General features: G+C 39.9%; 2 protein-coding genes, 1 non-coding gene and 2 pseudogenes across 4 annotated transcripts; 2 read left to right on the top strand and 3 right to left on the bottom strand.

Annotated features, from left to right (window-relative positions):
• Nucleotides 1–2124: 2124 nt before the first annotated feature.
• Nucleotides 2125–3755, bottom strand: LOC104727630 (putative protein phosphatase 2C 59; annotated as a pseudogene). Its single transcript, XR_015571306.1, has 6 exons — nt 3635–3755; nt 3216–3314; nt 2962–3104; nt 2598–2727; nt 2430–2521; nt 2125–2223 (listed from the first exon to the last, which is right to left on the bottom strand). The product of XR_015571306.1 is annotated as a putative protein phosphatase 2C 59 (transcript).
• Nucleotides 3756–6238: 2483 nt separating this feature from the next.
• On the top strand, nt 6239–7516 carry LOC147933627 (F-box/kelch-repeat protein SKIP6-like). Its single transcript, XM_087472273.1, has one exon. The coding sequence runs from the start codon at nt 6239–6241 to the stop codon at nt 7514–7516; it is 1278 nt and encodes a 425-aa protein (XP_087328399.1).
• Nucleotides 7517–8479: 963 nt separating this feature from the next.
• On the top strand, nt 8480–19520 carry LOC147933625 (uncharacterized; annotated as a pseudogene).
• On the bottom strand, nt 11066–11172 carry LOC147933626 (small nucleolar RNA R71). Its single transcript, XR_015573298.1, has one exon. It is a non-coding gene; the product is annotated as a small nucleolar RNA R71 (small nucleolar RNA).
• A 3621-nt stretch (nt 19521–23141) lies between the features above and the next one.
• On the bottom strand, nt 23142–24972 carry LOC104721661 (peroxidase 46). The gene is made up of 4 exons (XM_010439696.3): nt 24526–24972; nt 24265–24444; nt 23886–24051; nt 23142–23732 (listed from the first exon to the last, which is right to left on the bottom strand). The coding sequence occupies exons 1-4, from the start codon at nt 24748–24750 to the stop codon at nt 23320–23322; spliced, it is 984 nt and encodes a 327-aa protein (XP_010437998.1). The 5' UTR covers nt 24751–24972; the 3' UTR covers nt 23142–23319.
• Between the last annotated feature and the right edge of the window lie 66 nt (nt 24973–25038).

Genomic DNA, 25038 nt, shown 5'->3' with positions numbered 1-25038 from the left:
CCCTATATTAAAAGAAGCAAAAGAAAGGATTATCAAGTTAACTGACTCTGTCAATGCAAAATAGCTATGAATTAACCATTAAAAGACTAACCTGACAAGTAGTCTCCTAAGTTTCCATTAGCCATGTACTCGTACATTAGCAGTACCTTTAAAGTGAATTGAATATGAAAAAATTGTATTGCCATATGCTTGAACCAAGAGAGAGTGTATTTGAGATTTGTGCATCTTCTTGCAGCCAAAATAGTCGACGTGTTAAATAATTATAGTTGTTGAATCCTTTGCATAATGTTTATTAGTTTGACATGGAACTCGAACAAAACATTCTCGTTACAACGATAAATCTCCGCCGTTGACCGCATCAGCAAAAATAAATCGGACGTCTGTGATCTATCACTAACATATGTGAATTGACGTATTTACCCTTTTCAGAAGAAGAAAAGAAACTTATAAAAACCGCGCCTATAAAAGGAAGAGAGAAAACTATTTTACTCATTAACCTCTCTCACATCGCTATATCTTCATCTTCCTCAAAACACTTTTATTATTCTCTCAAGAAAAAGGTTGAAAGATATGGCTGGTCTTATCAATGAGGAGAAGCTTGGTAGAAGAATCCAAACTTACTACCGCGAAGAACGCGCGTGCAAGCGTGAAGAAGCTAAACTTGCAAAGTGGTTTGGGGATCTCACTCCTGAACAGAGAGATATCTTTGCAGACGACATCCCAGAAGCTTTTCTCGTACTCGCTACGGAAAGAGGACGGCTTCGTCTCGAGAAAGAAGAAATCTCGCGACTTAGTTTGGGTAAGTCTTGTGAATCTTTTTGTGAAATCCTCTGTTCTTGAAACGGATCCTCTGTTCCTGAATCATCTGTTTGGTTTATTGGATGGATAGGGCGAAAGAAACGGCGGAGCACAAGGAGGTGCTAACGGCGGAGCACAGGGAGGTGCTAACGGCGGCGAGGTGAGATTTAGATGGATCGAGAAGTACGTTCTGTTTAGGCCAATAAGTAGTTCGTGTGTTACTTAACGTCGGAATATGGGATCTTTAGGGCGAAGCCAACGGTGGCGGTGCTAACGGCGGAGCACAGGGAGGTGGTAACGGCGGCGAGGTGAGATTTAGATGGATCGAGTAGTGCGTTCTGTTTAGGCCACTGTGTAGTGTATTACTTAACGTCGGAATATGGGATCTTTAGGGCGAAGCCAACGGTGGTAACGGCAGAGACGTCGGAGCGCAGGGAGGTGGTATCGGTGGCTTTCTTAACGGCGGCATGGGACTCGGTGCTAACGGCGGCGGGGTGAGACTCTTTAGATTGTTCTTTTGTTAATGCGTTCTGTTTAGGCGTGTGTTGCTTAAAGTCAGTTGGATGGGTTTGTTTAGGGGGAAGCCAACGGTGGCGGTGACAACGGCGGAGACGCCGGAGCTCAGGGAGGTGGTATCGGTGGGGTAAGTCGCGCTTAATTGGTTGTTACTCAAGTTCTTTTTTGTAAACGCGACTGTTCTTGTAAACAAAGTTTAATCCTTCTCAGCCGGGGTTAAACGGCGGAGGAATTGATGCTGGCGTTCTTAACGGCGGAGCACAGGGAGGTGACGGCGGGGAAGCCAACGGCGGAGCTGATCAAGAAGTCTTGTTGTGGTATAGGGTCGTCGGGACCGTTGCGGAAGCGGCTAGGTGGCTCACGTAGTTTAGTTTCGGTTTTCCTTCCGTTCTGGGTTTCGGTTTTCAATTACGGTTCTGGGTTTCGGTTTTCTAATTGGGTTTTTGGGTTTTCAGTTTGGGATTTTGTTACCCAAGTTTTTTTTCTTTTCTTTGTAACCAATACTAAATGAATTGCAAAGGTCCCCAATTAAGTTGCTTTTAATACTACATAAAAAAAAATTAAACTTTGCTTAATACTATAATTGTATATTTTTTTTTAGCCAACAATAAAAACAAAGACTACGAGTTCGACGACATAAGTTATGTTGTCTGCACTTCCTCTTTGGTAAGCTTCCATCATCAGTCTCTTTGCACCTTCCTCGGGATCCTCTAGCGTCTTGATCATGCCTACGGCTTCCTGAAAATAAGATTTGAGCAGAGATGGGATGGGTTTTCAAGTCTGAATAATTGGAAATTTTAATAGGGAAGCTTAGAAATCAAACAATAGTTCTACCTCGTTTGATACGACGTCCCAGAGACCATCACTTGCAAGAATGAGAAACTCGAGAGAGCTATCAACTTTTTCCTCCTGAAAATTCCATACATATATGAGTGAACGAGGGAAGACTGGTGAAGTTATTATAGAAAAATAGTGTATAATGTGGGTATGAGGTAGCACAAAATAGTCACTTCGTTACCCCATCGCTAACTTAATGAAATCCAATGCAGGTTTAAGTTAAATTGGTAATAACTAGGTGTAATATATGGGAGGAGATTTTGGCGCGAAGTCAATACCTGTATCTCCGGATCAGCAACAACATACTGCTTCAGCAACCTATCGCCAAATGCACGAGAAACAGCAAGAACTCCACCAACTCTCCATGTTCCTTTTAGCATATTTCCAATTAAGCAATTGATATAAACTCAAAAAAGAAGAGAAGTTTCCACTAAATGTTTTCTTACCAGCCCACATGACAAATCCTCCTGCATCCTCAATTCTCTGGCGCTCGTCACTTTGATCAGGCTTGTGATCTCGGGATACATCAATAGCTTTGACAAAAGAGAAAAATTAGTATCATACAATACTGAGCGACTTATTGCAAATTTCATATTCAAGTGCTATCATGTGATTATAACTATGAGGGGTAAGTTATGACTCGATGACCTGCATATACTGTTTGACAAACTATCATTTTATGTTTCCATTTGGACTTCTTAACATTCAACCCCTAATGACTTGGTCATACTATATGCAACGTGTAATCGATAAAGCAGGAACATTTGGTATAAAAATGAACAAGCATTACCAACTAAGATGGCTGTTGACGCTGTTGACGCTGGAGTCCCCTACATTTGAAACAAGTAAACGGTCACCAACTAAGATGGTTGTTGACGCTGTTGAACCAGCATCTCTGTTCTGACTATTTTCTGATTTAAGAAACTCTGAGTCTGTTTGGTTGTATGCATCAGCTGAAATGAGAAGCAAGCAAATGTAAAAAAATCATAAGGATAAATAAGGCACCTCGCTGGGTCTATTCTTAATGAATTATCTGGCTAACAAGATTATAAGTGAAATATAACCTATAGCTGCTGTGGTATCAGAGATGAACTTTGGATGCCTAATCAGGTTACTGAACAGATTTTGCTTCACATATTCAGCTGCACGTGCACCTCCATGACCTGGATATAAACATTAGCTACATCACTATATTGACCTCTTTAGAGCACCTTAACATGTAAAAAATAAGTAAAGACATTAAATGCTTAGGGCTGTTATTTGATCAATAGACGTTCACAAATTATGGTTCCTATAAACCAAGAGAAACAGAACCTTACTAAATCTCCAGTTTACCATATGAAATCTCAGAACTTATATGTCTAATTCTACATAATGATAAGTGATACACGATTCTCCATATGCTAGAAAGTACTGGAAATTGTTACATGCAAGATATAGTTATTAACACATAAGTTCCTCTATATCGGAGAGACATGTATACCGTCAAAGACACCAACGAGACCAACTATTTCGCCATCAACGCCATCGATTCTAGTCTCATAGAAGTCCTCCATTGAAGATCTTTTACCAGGAGAGCTTGCATATCCATAGCTGAACTTCATATAAGTTTATGAATGTCATCATCACATTACAATCTATCTATACAATAAAACTGACAGCAGCAGCAGCATCTACAGTCACATGTCTAGGAACAATGCCAATGCCTTAACATATAATTAGACATCTAAATTGCAGACTTACATACTAATCACGAGTTCTACTATAACGCCAGAGTTAAGAAATCAACCAAGACAAGGACAGTAAAAACTAGACAGAAGAAGGTAGATTGCTAGGACATGATTATTCTCTGAGTTCTTCAACAACATAAGAGAGATGTAAGTTATAACTGAGAGGAAGAAACTCCTATATCCACCTAAGAGAAAGATGTCTAAATGTTCCAATCTAGATCACCTGAAACACAGCTGCAAAGCAAGTTGAATAATCCTAGAACAGCATAGAAACGATTAAAGTGGGACAAAAGGAGTAAAAGAGGTAAAACCTGAGGTCGCCGCCGCTAACAGGTCCATCGTCAGCGTGAACCTGACTCGAATTGAGATATCCTTCTCTTGTCTTGAGAAGTGTGTAAATAAGTTTTGTAAAAGTGTGCTAGAATAGAATGCAATTTTTCCTATAAATATTGATGTAAAACATAAATGATCTTATTTATCTACATTTGTGCTTTTTATTTCTTATGAGCTGTAAAACATATTTTTGTGTATGATTTTATAGATGAGTTGATATTTTTTCATTATTTTTTTACTTTTGGGTCTAAGGAAAAAGGATTGACATCACAAGACTTTAATTTGATGTTTGAGTCAAATTTTGAGGTTTAAAGAAGAAAGATGGACGACAAACACACATGTTTTATTAGATATACATATGCATGACCAAGGTTAAGGTTGTCACGGTTACGGTTTATTAACCATTGGTTATGGTTAGAAATTTTTTTAACCTTAACCAGAATCGTTTAATAAACGGTTAAACGGTTACGTTTAAATACGGTTACGGTTCAAGAGGTTACTGTTATATACGGTTACGGTTATTTGATAATATGATACGGTTGATATTATTTGATGATATAATATAATTGATATTTTTTATTTATAATTAATATGTTCTTATAGTGTATTCATATTTCTATATACCATATGATTCATATTAAATAAATAATTATTAGTATATTTTATTATGTTTTTAAAATATTATAAATCAAGTAAGGATTTTGGTTTGAGAAGTTTCTAAACGCGTGGATCTAAAACCAAATAAGTATATGGATAAAATTATCAATAACTGGGTGCATGTGTTGACTATGCTGGTCTTCATGAATTTCACAAATTTTATGAGAAAAGAAATGATTTTGTTCTTGGAGTTTGATGGGTTAACAAGTTGTGTGGTAGTCTAAAAAAAAGTTTTTCAGTGGAAGAATGGGAAGAAGTTGACGAGGAAGAAGAAGAAAAAGAGTATAACGAATAACCAAACGGTAAAAGTAACGATGAAAATTAGCACAAAATTTGACAATGAATATGACAAGAAAAATATGAAAAATAAGAAAACATTGAATAAAAAACACGAAAACATAGGTAGGATCAATTAAATATGAAAACGAGTTAAATTCATGATTATGAAATTGTTTCGTTTTTCTGGTGGTCAAAGAAATGGTTTAGGATATGTAAGGTCATCAGTTTGATTTGCCTCGCATGGACATTGAGTTAAATTCATGATTTTTTAATTATATTTGATTTTAAAACAAAACTGATTTTTATATTTTAAAAAATTGTGTATCTGAAATTTAATTTTTTTTCTTAGTACTAAAATTAATTTTTTAATGAAATAATATTTTATTAGCGTCATCAATTATATATAATTTTTATCAAAATATCTAATCAATTGAATGATAAAAAATAAAAAGATGATGTAGATAGAATTTGAAATTTTAAAATATTAAAATAAAACTTTATAAACAATTTATATAAATCTTGTTATGCACGTTTAAATTTTGAAACTGGAATTATAAAAAAGGTTCTCTAGAGAACCTCATATGATGATGTTTAGCGGAGGGATCTAACGGCGGCGGGTGCAGAGTCAACAACAGTGGTCTCGGGATTGTTAAAATCTCGCGGAAACCACTAGACCACAGTAGGGACTGCGGTGTGTTTAGTTAAAAAGAGGTAGTTAAAGGCTTTGTGAATTGGGGATAAATTTGAGAAAAAGGAAAAGATATATACTTAATAAATTTGGAGGATTATGTTACACGAAATCCATATCGTGGTGGGAATTGTAAAAAAGAATTACAAAGAGACTAAAGTTTGTTTTAAATCAAAGTCGGTCTAGGATCTGAAAAACAGTTATAAAAGAGCTTCTTTGTCTTATGGAAAACCTTTCTTGTTTAACACGACAACCAAAAAAAACAAACACAAAAAATCTCAATCCCCACAATTCATCGAGAAGGAGAAGACAAACCAAGGAGCAGCCGCTAAAATCTGAATTAAGGAGATCAATCAATCAACCAGAAAAGTGTTCCTTGTGAAATTTTTGTAGGGAGACGATGTCCAGTTACGCCGGTCGGCCGCACAATAAAAGGCAGAAGAAGGAGAAGGAGACGTCTCTGTCTCTGTCTAGGTTATCGTTGGTACCACACGATGTTGCTCTGAACTGCTTGTCCCGCCTCTCGAGATTTGACAGAGCGGTCTTGTCTGTGACCTCCAAGAGCCTCCGCTCTCTCGTGGTTTCGCCTGATCTCTACCGCACGCGTCAGCTGATGGGTTTTAGTTCCGACGAGTACTGGTATGTTTGCTTAAGCATACCTCCTTACCCAACTCCACGCTGGTTCATCCTCCGCCGTACTCGTGGAGATGACGACGCCAACAAGTCTGTGAATCGTAGGCTAAGACCGATCCCATCCTACCCTTATCAGCCTCCGGAATCATCCTCTTTCGTGGTGTTAGGTTATGGGATCTATGTGATCGGTGGAATCATACACGGAAACCCCACTTCTGATGTCTTGCTCCTCGATTGTCTCTCTCACTCGTGGCGCCGCATCCGGTCCATGAGAGTAGCTCGCGCGTCCCCAGCGGCGAACGTGGTAGATGGTAAGATTTACGTGTTTGGAGGCTGCCAAGAGGTTGATTCCTCCAACTCCAACTGGGCAGAGGTTTTCGATCCAAAGACTCAAACTTGGGACACCTTGCCGTTACCTGAGGATCCGGAGATACGCAGGAACACAAGTACGATCGACAAAAGTGTGGTGATGGAAGACAAAATTTATGCGGTGGACGAGGATGATCAAACCATCTATTACCTGCCGCGTGAAGGTATATGGAGAAGAGGTAATCGGGATTCTAAGCGGGGAAACAGAAGAGACTGGTGTGCCGTAGGGGGGCTCTTGTACTGTACTGGTACTCGCGGGAGTTTAATGTGGTGTGAGCCAGATGAGTTGGATTGGAAGAAGGTAATGGGTTTGGATGTTTATCACTGGTGTAAATTTGGTTTAAATGGCAAATTGTGTGTTGAGAACGTTAATACCGCGTGGAAGCTTTACTGGACCGATTTTGGTTTCAGCAGAGTTACCAGCAACTCTCGTGGGAACATTGTGGTCTTCTGGAAGGTGTATCTCCCAAGAATCGAGGAGAAGAGATTTCCTAGTCATCACAAGTTTCTTATCACTGGTACTAAGAGGTTGGAGCTTTGGTGCGCTGAGATTTCCTTAAAGAGAAACCCTGAAGGCGAGGTTTGGGGGACAATTGAGTGGGCCGATCTTGTCTCCAAACTTGATCGTCACTCATACAATGTTAAGGTTTTGTGTTCTGTTTCTCTCAATGTCTGAAACTTATACGCTTCCAAGTTTCTTATCTCATCTCATCTCATGTTGATCTCATTGCATGTATAATTTCTTTTCAGGGTTTTCTTTTGGTCCATCTTCTCATTCAATGTATGTTTCTTCTTGCTAAATATATCAGCCATTTCTCCTTCACTTAGTTGAATTTCCATAAGAAACTCATTTGTCCTCCAGTTTTTCTAACTGGAGGAGGATTGTGAGGAACATCATCATTACTTTTTTGTTTTATAGTGTAGTAAAACTACTTTGTTGAATTTCCATAAGAAACTCATTTGTCCTTTTGTTTCTCTAACTGGAGGAGGATTGTGAGGAACATCATTAATGGGCCTCCGATATATATATCGAATATTCATTCATATATTGTATAGATTTAGTCTTACCATATACAAGGAAAAACCCTAACCGACTTTATGTAAGTATGTATAAATACTACTCTTCGGAGAATGAATAACACAACACTTTTACCCAATATTTCATGGTATCAGAGCAAGCAATTCTGTGATCTAAACCTAAATTTTTTTTTTCTACTCACCGATGTCAATAACTTGACCGCCGCATCTACTTTTCTTTTTCTTCTCACCGGTATCTCTCTCTACTCACCTTCACGATGATTCTAGTCTCCACCGTGTCTACTCTTTCTGCCTATACTCTCAATGCATATGATAATCTAGGTGCTTTGATCTCTTCGGTCATTCTGAAGGAACACAACTACTCTGAATGGGCTATTGAGCTCATGAACTCTCTCCAGGCCAAACAGAAACTCGGTTTTCTTGATGGCACCATCCCAAAACCCACTACCGAACCTGACTTATCATCTTGGAAGACTGCTAACTCGATGATCATTGGTTGGATTCGAACCTCTATCGATCCAAACATTCGAGTTTTCTTGATGGCACCATCCTAAAACCCACTACCGAACCTGACTTATCATCTTGGAAGACTGCTAACTCGATGATCATTGGTTGGATTCGAACCTCTATCGATCCAAACATTCGTTCAACGATTTCTTTTGTTTCTGATGCTAAAGATCTTTGGGATAGTCTCAAACAGCGTTTCTCCACCAACAACGGTGTCCGACGACAACTCCTCAAAGACGAGATCTCTTCCTGTTGGCAAGATGGACAGCCTGTTCTTGCTTACTATGGACGCCTCACTAAATTATGGGAGGAGTTGCAAAACTACAAGACCAGTCGGGCGTGTACCTGTGCAGCCGCTCCGGACATTGCCAAAGAACGTGAGGATGATAAAGTTCATCAGTTCCTTTTCGGGTTGGATGAACGGTTCCGCCCTATTCGCTCCACCATCACGGATCATGATCCCTTACCCTGAATCATGTGTATTGATAACTCTCTAATTTATATGTTTTTAGCATCTTTTTTTGTCCATATTTTGCATTGTTCATACCTCTAACTTAGTATTTTTAGGTCATTAACTATAGGAATTCACTTTTAGACCATTTAGGCGGTTGCATTTCTGCATTCGCATATTTTGGATGAAAACAAGTGCTAAAGAGCCAAAAATAGGGGAAAACAAGGACAAACCCGAGCATGTACCCGAAGGAGCCATCGAGCTGGAAGAACAAGTCCGAACCCCAACACGATCGAGGAGGATCCAAGAGCATGAAGAACAACCCGAAGATCCACCCGAGGAGTAACCCGACTTCACCCTCGTGTACCCCATCGAGTAGACCATCGGGCAGGTCTGGAAAGCTAGGTCAAAAGAGTTTCCATATATAAACCCCCTTCTCTCCTAGCTCGCAAACGAGCACGCCGCAGACCCTCAAACCAGAGAGCGAGAGCTTTTGTGAGCAAACTGAGCGACTCAAACAATTTTTCTTTTGTTTTTACATTTTCTTTCATAGTTTTTATAGTTTTTCTTAGATCTCTATCTTGTACTCTTTCTACTCTATCTTTACCGTTTAATACAATGCAATTTTCACTCTATTTCGTTGTTTTGTTCTTTGTTACTATGTCTGAGTAGTGTGGTAAAGTTTCTAGGGATGGGATAGATGATTTTGTGTTCTTGATCGGTTAGGATGCCTTAGTTTGATTGTATATTTTTGATAGATGTCCTTCTAGGTTGGTGTTCTTAATGCTGTCAACAGACCGGAAGGTTGAGATTAGATCTAGGGTGTTTTACCACCGAGATGTGTAGATGAGGTGCTTGAATCAACCAATGCTAGAGGTTCACTCGCTCTGAGTAAGGGATTAGATGAGTTAGGGTGTACTGACAATAATGAATTGATCTTAATGCCTGCTTGGTCATGTTTCTCCAACGAGAGTTGGGTAGGGAAGTGACCAAGGTTGATTGTTGCTAGTGCGGGAGTGTGGTGACAAAGTTTTAGAGATTCATTGTCTAGGAAATGTTTGCTTGAGGCATGTAAGGCATCTGTACTGGTCAAGGATACTTAGGATTCGATTACCCCATCCTTAGAAGCTTTAGTATTTTAATTGTTGCATTTTCTTTACTTACTTGATCACTTACCCGATCAGGTACACGATAACCTGCATCGAGTGATACCTCGAGCTGTTCATATCCCATTTGCTTACTCGATCACCCCACACGATCCTGTACTCGATTGCTTGCATCGAGTGCTTAAGTCGTGTGGTTTCTTTGTTCATATTTTTTTCTTTCATTCATTTTAGGACTGTTAGATCAAAACCCTATCTGCTTGGCTTGACTTGTATAGTTCTGATCATATCCATCCTGCTAGCAATAGACAACCATTTGGATTGATAACCCTTTGTACTACAACTGCATAGGGAATTGATACCATGGGTGAAAACATGTCTATCAATTTGGCGTCGTTGCCATTTGGTTGATTTCATTTTGCTACGTTTAGGATTTCAGCACTTGCTAGATCAAGTTCTTTTGTTTATATTGGTTTGGAAACTGACTTGTTTGCTTTCGCTTTGTTTGTTTTGAATCTCAGGTACAACCCGAGCACCCACCCGACCCGTCACTCGATCACCTGGATCGAGTAGACCCTCCTGTACACACTCGGATACCTACATGTGCATGCAAACACGATCCAGAGGTAGCCAGAACCTGAGTCCTTTCATCGACAACATCGACAGACCTAGGCTACTCAGACAACAACAAGTTCAACCGGAACCAGCAATCATTGATGAGACGATGAATACTCAGAACGGTCCACCAGCTCCTCAAGCAAGGACCAATATAGGAGCAGGAGATGCTCCATCTACTCACACTCAACGGAATGGCATTGTGCCACCAGCTGTGCAGAACAACAATTTTGAGATCAAGAGTAGTCTCATCCAGATGATACAGAGTAATAAGTTTCATGGATTTCCAATGGAGGACCCATTGGATCATCTAGATGAATTTGATAGGCTATGTAGCCTCACAAAGATCAATGGAGTTAGTGAAGATGGATTCAAACTCAGGCTTTTCCCATTCTCTTTGGGAGACAAAGCACACATCTGGGAGAAATCACTCCCCAAGGAGTCCATCACCACTTGGGAAGCGTGCAAGAAGGCATTCCTGGCCAAATTCTTCTCCAACTCCAAAACCGCAAGGCTGAGAAAAGACATTTCCGGCTTTGTTCAGAAGAACAACGAAACGTTCAGTGAAGCTTGGGAACGTTTCAAGGGATACACTACTCGATGTCCACATCACGGCTTCAGCAATGCTTCGTTGCTGAGCACACTTTATAGAGGAGTGGTCCCCAAGATACGGATGTTGTTGGACACCACAAGTCATGGTAACTTCCTCAACGAGGATGCCGATGAAGGTTGGGACCTAGTGGAGAACTTGGCTCATTCTGATGGCAACTACAATGAGGAATATGATCGCTCTGTGCGATCTATATGAGAGGAAGATGCCAAGTACAAGAGGGACATGAAAGCCCTCAATGACAAGCTCGATAAGCTCCTCAACCAGCAGAAGCATGTTCATGCACTATCAGAGGAAGAGCAGTTTCTACAACAAGATGGGGAGACTATACTGATAGAAGATGTTACAACAGAGAGTACAACAACTACAAGCCGAATCCGACTCTGTCTTATCGGAACCCGAATGTTGCCAATCCTCAGGACCAAACTTACCCATCTGCAGTTCAAGGGAACCAGGTCCAACAGAAGCCTTTTGTCCAGTACAGCCAAGGCTATGCCCCTAAGCAGCAGTACTCTGGAACCTACAACCAACCACCTTGATTCCAACAACCACAAGGTCCGCCGAACCAATCACAAGAAGCTGAGTTACGCGGCCTCATTCAGCAAATGATTCAAAATCAGGCTTCAGCATCTATGGACATTGCGAAACGGTTTGCAGAGATGAGCAATAAGATCGACTCAAGATACAATGATCTCAATGCCAAGTACGAATCACTCAACAATAAGGTTACGTACCTGGAAGGCCACCACAACAACCAACCAGCTCCAAAGATTAACCAACTCCCAGGTAAGGCTGTTCAAAACCCCAAGGATTATGCCACTGCTCAAGCCATCTTTATTGATGATGACTATGAGGATTACCTCACTGGGGACAGTGATGATCAAGATGGGGAGGATGTGGAACACCCAATGAAAAATGAGGCCAAGTACTATATATCCGAGTATGAACCCGAGCCTTCACCCGAGGAGACTGATCGAGTTGATGATCGAGCACTGGTTCGAGAATCACAAACTGAAGAACAACACGAAGTGGAACCCGATGACCTACATGATGGTGGTGATCGGATGATGCATCGAGTAGATGTTGAGAAGCGAGATCAGCCTCAACCACCTGCAACAGCAGAAGGGGAGTTAGAGGAGAGATTCAATGCTGCACTTGACATCCAGCTGGAGGTGCTAACAGAGCTAATGGCTAGGCGTAAGGCTCCACCACCTAAACTTTTGCCCCCACACGAGCTTCAGGAGGAAATTGCCAAGGAGGCAGCTCGATTGGAGGATGAGGTTAAGGAAGTTGTTAAGGAGATTGGGTTTGAGATTCTCAAGAGTGGAGTGTGCTTGGATCCTGAGCTGCGAATAGAGGAAAAACTGGAAGACCCTGGCTCTTTCACATTGCCATGCTCGATAGGACTTCGGATCTTCAAGAATTGTTTGTGCGACCTTGGAGCTTCAGTTAGCATTATGCCGCTGTCAGTTGCCAACAAGATGGGATTCAGTGATTTGTATTTGGTTCTGGCTGATAGAACAGTGAGGCATCCGATAGGGATCCTGGAAAATCTGCCTCTCAGAATTGGAAGAGTGGAAGTCCCTACTGACTTCACGATCCTTGATATGGACAAGGAACCAAACGATCCACTAATTCTAGGAAGACCATTCTTGGCAACAGTTGGTGCTGTGATCGAGGTGAAACAAGGTAAGATCAGAATAGAGCATGGTGAGCATTTCAAGATGGAGTTCAATGTGAAGAAAGGGATTAAGAGGCCAACCATTGATGGTCAAGCTTTTTCTACTAAGACCAAACAGAGGAAGGTGCAACATCTTGAATAGGTCAACACCACATTTGCCTTAGAACCTGGACAAAACCTGGAAAATGTGCTGAACCAGCCTGCTATTGTGGAGAGGATTCCAAAACCTCTTCCACTTGGATCCCATGCTTAAGGAGCATGAAGAGTCAAGCTTAGTGACTTTAAACAAGCTCACTTGGGAGGAAGTCCCAAAGGTATCTTTTGTTTTGTTTTAATTTTGATTTATTTGTTTTATCTTATTTTTCTATTTTTGAATTATTCCGAAAAAAAAAAAAAATTGAAAAGAGGAAATTGGGGAACCCGAGGGTCAACCCGACACCGTACTCGACGCGCCTGATCGTGTCCCTACTCGGGTGGCGAGTGGAGTCCGAATTCCACAAGGAAGCTCACTCTCGGTGAAGCCCACCAACCAAACCCTAGCCTACTTAAGGGTTTCGAAACCCTTCTCCCTCATTGCCACCGATAAGTCTTTTCTCAACTCTAAAGCTTTTAGTTTCCATAGTTTCTATTCTCTCTCGATCTCAAGCTTTATTCGATTTCTTTGGGACTAACCCTATTAACCTCGAGATCTAGCCTTTTTCTTCTCAAGGATTCAAACATGGAGCCAATCGCTAAAACCTACTAAAGGAAGGGAAGAAGATCAACCTCCACCGCTGCTACAACCGGAGGTGATGCCGTCGAAGCTCGAGAGTCTCAAGGGAGAGGAAACGTTCAACATTCCCAACCGCTGGCTGGACGTTTAGCCTCCCCAACCCGATGCTCAACCCGATCAACCACCCGATCAGATACTCGAGTAACCGATCGAGTATGCCACCGAGTTCGCTCACCAAGTCCAATGGCGAGTGCTGTTCGCCGTTCTCCTCGACGTAGGGACCTGTCTACATCCGAAAGAACCGTAACCGACCCCATGGAGGTCGATTCTGATGCTGGAGAAGAAGAGCAAGGAGAGATCCAAATCTCTCGATCAAGGCACAGAGCTGCGGTTGCAAAAGGGAAGAGACCGGCTTCGGAGAAGGCTGAGAGGATAGCTGAGAGAGCAGTTGAGGAAGAAGATCAACAAGCAGAGGAGGAGGACCGAGAGAGAGAAGAGGAGCAGAGAGAGAGAACACGCCAAGCCTCGTGGAGGCTGAAGCAGAAGGAGGTGGACACTCCGGCAAGACTATTCAAAGTTTTCCGGAAGATGAGCTTTGTTGGTACCCGATACCCTCACCATGAGACCATGAAGCAATTGGGCATCGCTAGGGATGTTGAGTTTTTGTTCGATATGTGCCACCTGGGCCATATGATGCGAGCTTACCTTGAAGCATATGAGGAGGAGACAGTCCATTTCCTTTTGACCTTGAAGCTGCATTATTTCGAGGACCACCCGACTCTACTACCCGATGGGGGGATCGGGTTCATCACCTTCTCCGTGAGGAACAAGGAGTACCGGCTCACTTTCAAGGAGATGGAGAAGCTATATGGCTTCAAAGCCGGTAGTGGAGAAGGCATGGAGGTTAGCAAGGAGGAAATGAGGTCTCTATGGCTGACAATAGGAGACAAGCACCCCTACAAGTCCACAAGCACCAAATCCGCTCAAATAAGGAGCCCTGTCTTGAGGTATTTTCACAATTCCCTTGCATGCACTCTTTTTGCTAGAAAAGAGACTGGGAATGTGAACGATCATGAGCTCTAGCTGTTAGACATTGCACTGTGTGGAGTTTTGGATAGCGCTAGGGATGGCTCACCACTAGTAGGAGATGTTGCGGATACTAGTATGGTGTTTGTGTTACTCGACCAATTCCTCTACCTCAAATCATGGGCCGTCAAAAGAAGAGAAGGAGGCGGAGAAGTCTCCATTGGAGGACTAATTACACCGATCTTGGTGGCATGCGATGTGCCCTTGAAGGGAATAGTGCACGAACCGAGATGGCTGGATGCGGACTACCTCGTGCTGGCGAGCTTTTTGGCCCATGAGAGGCCTAATGACATGATGCTGTTCAAGTTCGTCCATCCAACCGTCGGAGCTGCCCAAATGATCCTACCTAATGTCATATGCACCAAGGTTCGGTTGGGAAACAACATTGACTTCGCACCACCTTTGGAGGAGCTGTACAACCCGGAGGAGGAGTCCGAAGCTGAGAAGAGAGAGGAGACCGGGCAGAGACAGGGAGATAGCTCGGAGGATTTCGATTTTGAGGAGTATGTGTGCTCTCAAAAGCAACCGGTTGGAGTGAGGGAAGCCCACAAGAGGATCAGATGGTTGAAGAGGATGAACAAGTTTTTGGTGAAGAAGGTCAAGGACCTTACTGGTTCAGTAAAAACTATGGGAGGTCAGATCAAGGAGCTGCAAGACAAGGCAAGCTGTGCCTCAGCCCCTACCTCGGCACAAGCACCGACTTGGATGGGGAGAAGCGGACCGCTAGGAGGAACTCGAGGACTGCCACCTCCAGAACCTTACAGAGCATCATCATACGAACCCCAAGCTGAGGAGAACATCACCCGACCTGAAGCATCACGGAGAAGCCATTCAGACGCTTATCCGACGCCTAACCCGATGGGGTACACGATGAACTATCCGATGCACCCATCGAGCACCCAATCGGGTGATTACTCAGGTATCTTTCCTCCGCCTTACCAGATGCCATTCACGATGCCGTACACGATGCACCCTGCAAGTGGATACACGGGTGATCATTCTGGACCTCTTCCACCATTTCCGTCGTACTACCCGATACCCTACCCGATGAGCTACGCGATCCCACCCTCGATCAACCCCTCGGATGCTGGCCTAAGTAAGTCGTCCGTGCGTATTTCTGAGCTCTCTGACGAGCAAACACCGGGACCTGCTGAAGCCGAAGACGACCCTGGCTACACGTTGGCGAGTATGGAGGCTGCTGCAACCTCCTTCTTCTCCAACCCATGAGGTACCAATTTCATCCAACCCTTGTATATATCATTGCATTTAGATTAAATTATTTTGTGTGATTCTTGGATTCTTTTTCCAACTTTTATTTACACAGGGACTGTGTAATTTAAGTTTGGGGGAGGGTCCTAGAATATATTTAACATTGTGTTTTATTTTCTTATTTTTATTATTTCAAATTTTTGTATGCTAGTTTCATTCATTTGAGTCTGCATCTATGTGCATTAAAAAACCCAAAAAAATTTTGAAAAAAAAAAAAAAAAAAAGTGTTCTTGTAGTTGCATTTACATATTAAAATTGAGTCTAGTTTGTTTCATATAGGATTGTTTCATATGCATCTTAGGGGACAATGATTAAAACTACCTTGTTTAAAATCAAACCTTAGGATTGAAGCTATAGCTCTTAATCACAGTTCATTGTTGCTAGATCAATCTTTGGAAAAAAATGAAAAATCTTTGCTTAGACCCTTGTGTCGTTTGAATGCTTCCTCCACTTGCTTGAACATTAGAACATCTCTATATTATTGGATTTAATTTGAACTTTAATTGTCTTGCTTATGGAACTTGAATACTTGCTCATGATAACTCTAAACTCGGGTTAGCACTCCATTTTTACCAATCTTTTCGTTTAACCCCATTCATTTGTCCTACCCATGAACCCAAACCTTTCTTTCAAACCTTGTTGTGAATTGTTGAGTGAGGCCTCTTTCATTGTGTTATAGGTTGTGAAACCTTGAGAGTATTGAGAACGACAAAGAACTGCCTCTTGATTTAGCTAAGTTATAATTTGAACTAGCTAATAGATTCGGTTTTGAAAGATAGGTGGATAGAATGTTTATTTGTGGTTGGGTTGTGGAATAAAAAAAAGAAGAGAAAGTCCCTAAGGTTAGACTCAATTAGCTCTAAGTCTCTAATTAAAAAAAAATTAAAAAAAAGATCTTGCTATAGTCTCCTTCAAAAAAAAAAATATATATATATATATATATTCATATTAGGAGTTTAGCAAAGAGAGGAAAATATAAAAAAAAAAAAAAAAAAAAAAGAGAGCTAGAAATTATAAAGTTTAAACCTTAGGGAGCAAAAAAAGAGAGTTAAAATCAAGGTTGTGGGTAGTTTAATTCTAGAGGGTTTGATACAATAAAAAAGGTGAATGAGAAAAGGGTAGATCATCAAGAGCTAAGCTTTGTATGCCCAAATTGTTCTCAGTCTTAGATAGTTTTCACAACTGTCTAGCATTCCTTCTTTTGAGAGAAAACCACCCAAAGAATTTGTTTGAAACCACCTTACTAAAAAGCCTTACCCTTGAAACCGATTGAGCTTGATTCACCTTCCATCTGCGATAATTCGCCAAACACTTAATTGGATGTGAAAGAGATGTTCTTTACTTTTAGTTGGAGGTTGAACTAGATCGATGCATGGTAATAAGCATAGAAAAATATTTGTAAGTATGTTGATTGAACTTAGCACCATTAAACTATCTTTAAGGACTATAGCTTGAATCCTTCGCTTAGCATAAAGGTTATGAGTCCCCACTTTCAAACCGCACCCTCTTACTTCCTTGCTAGAAGACTAGCAAGATTTAAGTTTGGGGGTCTGATAACTCTCTAATTTATATGTTTTTAGCATCTTTTTTTGTCCATGTTTTGTATTGTTCATACCTCTAACTTAGCATTTTTAGGTCATTAACTATAGGAATTCACTTTTAGACCATTTAGGCTGTTGCATTTCTGCATTCGCATATTTTGGATGAAAACAGGAGCTAAAGAGCCAAAAATAGGGAAAAACAAGGACAAACCCGAGCATGTACCCGAAGGAGCCATCGAGCTGGAAGAACAAGTCCGAACCCCAACACGATCGAGGAGGATCCAAGAGCATGAAGAACAACCCGAAGATCCACCCGAGGAGTAACCCGACTTCACCCTCGTGTACCCCATCGAGTAGACCATCGGGCAGGTCTGGAAAGCTAGGTCAAAAGAGTTTCCATATATAAACCCCCTTCTCTCCTAGCTCGCAAACGAGCACGCCGCAGACCCTCAAACCAGAGAGCGAGAGCTTTTGTGAGAGAACTGAGCGACTCAAACAATTTTTCTTTTGTTTTTACATTTTCTTTCATAGTTTTTATAGTTTTTCTTAGATCTCTATCTTGTACTCTTTCTACTCTATCTTTACCGTTTAATACAATGCAATTTTCACTCTATTTCGTTGTTTTGTTCTTTGTTACTATGTCTGAGTAGTGTGGTAAAGTTTCTAGGGATGGGATAGATGATTTTGTGTTCTTGATCGGTTAGGATGCCTTAGTTTGATTGTATATTTTTGATAGATTTCCTTCTAAGTTGGTGTTCTTAATGTTGTCAACAGACCGGGAGGTTGAGATTAGATCTAGGGTGTTTTACCACCGAGATGTGTAGATGAGGTGCTTGAATCAACCAATGCTAGAGGTTCACTCGCTCTGAGTAAGGGATTAGATGAGTTAGGGTGTACTGACAATAATGAATTGATCTTAATGCCTGCTTGGTCATGTTTCTCCAACGAGATTTGGGTAGGGAAGTGACCAAGGTTGATTGTTGCTAGTGCGGGAGTGTGGTGACAAAGTTTTAGAGATTCATTGTCTAGGAAATGTTTGCTTGAGGCATGTAAGGCATCTGTACTGGTCAAGGATACTTAGGATTCGATTACCCCATCCTTAGAAGCTTTCGTATTTTAATTGTTGCATTTTCTTTACTTACTCGATCACTTACCCGATCAGGTACACGATAACCTGCATCGAGTGATACCTCGAGCTGTTCATATCCCATTTGCTTACTCGATCACCCCACAAGATCCTGTACTCGATTGCTTGCATCGAGTGCTTAGGTCGTGTGGTTTCTTTGTTCATATTCTTTTCTTTCATTCATTTTAGGACTGTTAGATCAAAACCCTATCTGTTTGGCTTGACTTGTATAGTTCTGATCATATCCTTCCTGCTAGCAATAGACAACCATTTGGATTGATAACCCTTTGTACTACAACTGCATAGGGAATTGATACCCTGGGTGAAAACATGTCTATCATGTATTCACGGATTATACGTGAAGAACAGAATCTTAATGCCTCTCGCTTAAAGGACGTTGGCAAAACTGATACTATTGGGTTCTCTGTCCAAGCCGCCCCACTTCTGCATACACAGCAAGTCGCTGCTGTTTCTGCTCCTCGCTCCCGCGATCGTTCTTCCTTGACTTGCACCCATTGTCATCGTCAAGGACATGACGTTAGCGAGTGCTTCTTGGTTCATGGCTATCCCGACTGGTAGCTCGAACAGAATCGCCATGATAGCTCCAACACCTCTCTACGTCTCCAACTGGAACCACCGATCCGATTGTTCAACTGATTTTTCTTCTTCAAGCCCAACGCCCGAACACGTCTTCTGAAAAGTTGTCTGGTAAAACTCGAACTACTGATGTTATTATTGACACAGGTGCTTCACATCACATGACTGGTGATATACGCTTACTCTCTAACGTGGTTGACATCGTTCCCTCACCGGTCACCAAGCCTGATGGGTCTGCCTCTCGGGCCACCAAACGAGGCACTCTCACGTTAAATGACCAATACGACCTACCGGATGTGCTTTTTGTGCCCGACTTTAACTGCACACTAATCTCTTTAGTGTAGCAAAACTTTCTCCTTCCCAATCTGCGAGTCTCTCTCTCTGTCTCCAGCATTTTCTAGTAGCTTAACGAGTTATCTTTGAATACATGCAGTATATGTAAGTCTTGCGATCTAATATAAAGATCAAACTCGGGTATCTCGTAGTTCCCATACATGAAACGAGTTATGACCAGATACTTGGAACCTTTCCCTTGTTGAGGCCTTATGTCGTAACAGTTTCTCTTACCTTCAGGCTTCAGGGAAGCTTCTTACGTTTTGAAACTGTCTTTCGAGAGAAGGTGTTTGAAGGTCAGAAACTATGCTCTTGCTCATTCCAGACACAACAAAACCTAAATCTGAACCATATTTCAGGCCTGTTTTCTCATCATTGTAGCTCAAATTATCTGGCATTCCGCAATCGATACTAACAAAACCTGTATATCAACAAAAACATATTTTCCAATATAGACGAGTTGGAAAGCAAGAATACTGAGTACCAACTAGCCAAATTGGTCTTGAGCGCGAACTAAAACGAGAAAAACAGGGCCTACGAATGTAATCCATGAAAGAAGGCCTAGATGTGCCATTATCTGCAAATGAATTTGATTACCTTTGGTATGGACTACGTTCTCTCATGCAATATAAAGACTAACCAAGAGCAAAAGGACAGCTAATGCAATTACAATATAATATACATAAACGAAAGTCAAATAAGCATCTTTGTACATTATGACTACACAGTGATCTGTCATTGGGTTTTCAACTTAGATTGATAGAAGAAACCAAAACCAAATGTTAGATGGAGGTAACGATGAAGGAATAGGCTAATACCTCTCAATGTAGCCCTCTACACAGCCATTTTAGGAAAGTGTCCTTCAACCTAATTGAAGCAATCAAGCAAAAAAAAAAAACAGAACGTTCATAGAGATTCTAATGAATGTGTAATTTTATCGAACAGACATAGATCAGCCTCACAAACCTTTTGCTGATCTAATGATATCTGCAACCTCTCTTCCAAGCTCAGTATAAATAACTTTTCCCTATATTAAAAAAAGCAAAAGAAAGGATTATCAAGTTAACTGACTCTGTCAATGCAAAATAGCTCTGAATTAATCATCAAAAGACTAACCTGACAAGTAGTCTCCTTTTTTTTTTTTTTTTGATCAAAGGACAAGTAGTCTCCTAAGTTTCCATTAGCCATGTACTCGTACATTAGCAGCACCTTTAAAATGAATTGAATATGAAAAAAGGATTTAATTATCTGGTGCCTCATCTCAAAAATCATTTTCTTGTATCTTCCTCTTGTTATAACTATTTTCTTTTTTCTTTTTTTTTTTAATGAAAAAATTGGTAACAAACCATAAAACCTAAAAAAAAAATTATTTATTTACCAACCCAACCAAGTTTAATTCGGGTTATCTACCTGTTATCCACTAAAACTGGATCTTAACAATTTTCCATTTTTTCTCTCGATTCAAATATTGAAACTGAACGACTTCTTCTTTCTTCTCCGATGAACCAAAAAAAAAACTGAATGATTTCTTTTTCTTCTTCGACTAAACATCTCACCTATTTTCTCACCATCTTAATCAAATCTGAAATCTTTCTTCATTTCATTCTCTCTTTCAAAGGTAAATCTCTAAAATCTCATCTAAAATTAGGGTTTGTAAATTAGGATTTAAAGGGAAAGAAGGGAAAGAAGAAAGCTGAACCGGCAAAGTAATTTATAGTTATGTGGTAAAGAAGAATGTTAGTTTGGATGGATTGTATTTGGATGTTTTCGGTACATTTTCAAGTACAACTGGAATATTTTAGGTACAACTGAAATATTTTTGGTACAACTAAGAACATTTTATAAAATGAGTTATCAAAATTTATTTAAAACGTGTATTAAAAGTGAATTTTAAATGAATTAAAAAGAAATTGTGTAAAAAATGGATTAAATTGAAATTAATGAATTTAATATGGATGAAAATGAATATCATATAACTCATTTACCACGTGTTTTGAAGGATCATTTAACACATGTTTTGAAAAAATAATAAAACAAATCTCATTTAACACATGTTTTGAAAAATAATAAAAATTTCATTTAGTTGTACTTCAAACAGATAGTTGTACAAGCATAAACATAGTTGTACTTTACTACTTTTACATTATTACCAGTAGTACCATACAATAAATTAAATTTTTATAGTTGTAATTTTCATATTAGGTAATTGTAATACATTTTATACAATTTCACAAGATAATATGTCTAAAATAACTGATTTACATGTTTTGACATAATTACATATATGAAAATAGCAAAGTGACCATCAAAGTATTAGGAATATTTGTTCTATGTAGGAGTATCAAAGTGATCATAAAATCTAACGTGGTCAAAGTGACCATAGTATTTGCTCTATAGTTGTTCTGTTTGTATTCAGTAACAATGTAGTTAAGTTTAATTTTTTTTTTAAATCCTTAATTTTAAAGTTCAAACTTTAACGTAGTTGTACCACAGTTGTTCTTGTTACAATCAGTTGTACCACGAAAATAAATTTGCCAGGTTATGTAAATATAATGTAGTTGTACCACAGTTGTTCCTGTTACAGTCAGTTGTACTAAAACAGAACAAAAGAGTTTGACAACCAAAAACATAACAAACGAGTATCACAACCAAAAGTTGTCACAAACAGCACCTACATGGAAATTAATCATGGAAAAGTCATAGAAGCTTCCAATAGTTTTTCTCTTCTTCCATGTTCTCCTAGGGAAGGAAATCCAGCTCCAAATGCATTACATTAAATTCAGTTTGATTCCACTCTAGATAACACAAAAGATCATCATCATCAAAGATATATATTGGTTTTTTAGGATTTACTGAAACTAGAATATAGCTAAATTTCATCTTCGTCCATGCTGCTACCATCATCTTTTTGCATATTTTATCAACCAATACAGAATAATTAACCTGCTCAATAGGTGCTTTCATCAAAAGAGCATGCCAACATCTTCTCTTGAAATCCATTGTATTTCATCTCCATTGTTTAAATGATTTCTCCCATAATCAAAATGAATGAAAATGTGGGAAGATTATTATTTATTACTTCCTGCAAATAGAATACAAACTAACATTAGAATAGTTTTTGCTTTCTTTCAGTTGTACCAGTTGTTCCTGTTACAGTCAGTTGTACCTACATTTACAGAAACGAAAAATCTTAATCCAATTAATATCTAGCTTGATTCAATCACTAGCTCGATTCAACCACGTACTCTGACTCTAATAGACTTGAACAAATGAGAATTAACAAGATTAACATACAAAAAAATGAATTTATAACAAATCTAAAAATGTCCTCAAATAAGAACCCATTACAAATCTAACACATCAACACTACCTACACCATAAACAAGTTTCAAATAAGTTAAAATTGAACAAAAACAGTTGAATAGATCAATAAATTACCTAAAACGAGCTTCAATGGTGGAAATTTTTTCTTTTGTGGATCGTACGGATAGTTGGTTTTGAGTGGGGAAATAGATGAATTATGATTGGTTTGTTTTGAGTGGGGAAATAGATGAGATTATATGTCCAGAATCACAATCTCATCTAATTTTTCTTTTGTTTGTTTTGAGTTTTGACCAGCCATGCATGAGGACTTAACCAAAAAATTACCGAAGTTTCATTGGTCCAGACCGATCACTGTTCTCAATTACCGACTAACCTCATTATACATTTAGACCAACATATTCGATTGTTAAAACCAAAACTCAACTAAACCAGACATTGTTACAACCTAATCAAAGACAAATTAATTACTATAAAGCAAAAATCTTTTTAATTAACGGAAGAACAAGTACGTCTAATCTCACCATCTTCACCAACTCTCACACCAACCATACTCAGCTTCACAAACGACTCACTCCACCTCTGAAAAAAGATTTCCTCATCACTCGCCAGTGCCTCCACCATCTTCCTCGTTCGATCATCCTCCATCAGTGCAGAATCAGTTTGAAACAAACCCTTGTGCGTCTCCAGATTCCTATAGTACTGATTATCGAATGTCGAAGATGTCTCTGGATCGTTGCTCACCGTCAATGACGACGATTCTGAGGACGAACATTTGTTCATTAGTGTCTCTGCGTATGACTTGTCGAGAGACGCGTCGATTAGCTCGAAACTCCCTTTTGAGTCTTGTTTAAATCTTCCATTGAATGCGTTGCAATGCGAAGCCCCAATCGTGTGTGCTCCTGAACGTACAGTAATTTAAAAAAAAAAAAAAAAACAGAGTTAAAACAGAGCTTAACCCATATAATCAGAGTAGAATGAAATAACCAATCCGGTTTAGTCAATTACAAACTCTGTTTTCATCATATAGTCAAGAAACATTGATATATATGTACCAGAGAGAACGACGAGATCTTGAATAGACAATCCTTTAGAAGAGAAGCCATCGATCATTTGGTCGAGACTGAAATCTGTGTCGATTATGTTCGGTCTTACGTTTGCAGCAATAGATACTCTCCCGTCTCTCCTCCCTGTCAGAATCTCAACCACCGGTCCTCCTGCCTGTCCCGCCCAAAAAAATAACATTCAAACCTTAAGAAGGATAACCGGTTTAATGTAAATCTATGTCCGGTTATTTTTCATTCAATTGGTTTTGTTCTTCTTTATGAGAAAAACTGATACAGAATTTGATATGGTTCGGTATGTTTCGGTGCAGTTTGGACAGTTACACCGGACTAGAGCAATATAGGTTGAAGTGGAAGTGAATAATGTTACAGCTTCGACGGCGTCTCTAGCAGCAAGTGCGACGATGTCAGCGCAGGAAACGGTGGCCGGACATATAATCTCCAAGGCTTTCTTAGCTGTGTCTATGACAGAGAACCCTCCAAGGGATGCGTTTCCAGGATCGCTTCTCTCGGTGGTATTCCCTTGTATCAAAACTGACGCATCACAGCCCTTGCATGGCAACAATCAAAGCTCTCAGCCCAAATTTATTTGAATATTCTCTGTATTTCGTAGTGAGCATGTGTTAGTTACCTGGACGAAACAGTCGTGGAAGAGGAGACGGAGGAGTTTACCGGGGATGGTTGGATCAGATAATGTAGCTGATCTAACGGTGTTTCTGACGAGAAGCTCAGCTACAGGACAAGAACTGGCGTAGAAATTAAAAGAGAGGTCGGCGGAGGAAGTGAGAAGACTAGACAGAAACAGAAGAAGATGAAGAAGAAAGGAATAGTTTAGTCTGTAAGAAGAGGATGCCATTTTTTTAATGTCTCTATGTTTGACTCGAAAAGGAAAGTGACAATGATAATAGAAAACGAGAGAGATAGATGTTTGTGTATCGAAGGTTATCGTGATAATAAATAGTATCTGTTCACTGCACAGTTTGCATTTGATGTTTGTGTCAGAGAAAGAAAAATAGTTGAGGTGATGAAGTTAAGTCAACGCAATTGAATGAAGAATCATTGATGGTCGAGTTCAGTTGAATCCAAAATTTCAAGCATAATCCATGGTTTTAAGTGAATCCGACATACTATCCCTATGGTTTTT

The sequence above is a fragment of the Camelina sativa genome, chromosome 11 (assembly GCF_030686135.1).
Source record: "Camelina sativa cultivar CO46 ecotype springtype chromosome 11, ASM3068613v1".
Taxonomy (NCBI): domain Eukaryota; kingdom Viridiplantae; phylum Streptophyta; class Magnoliopsida; order Brassicales; family Brassicaceae; genus Camelina; species Camelina sativa.
This window is presented reverse-complemented; position numbering and strand designations above follow the sequence as displayed.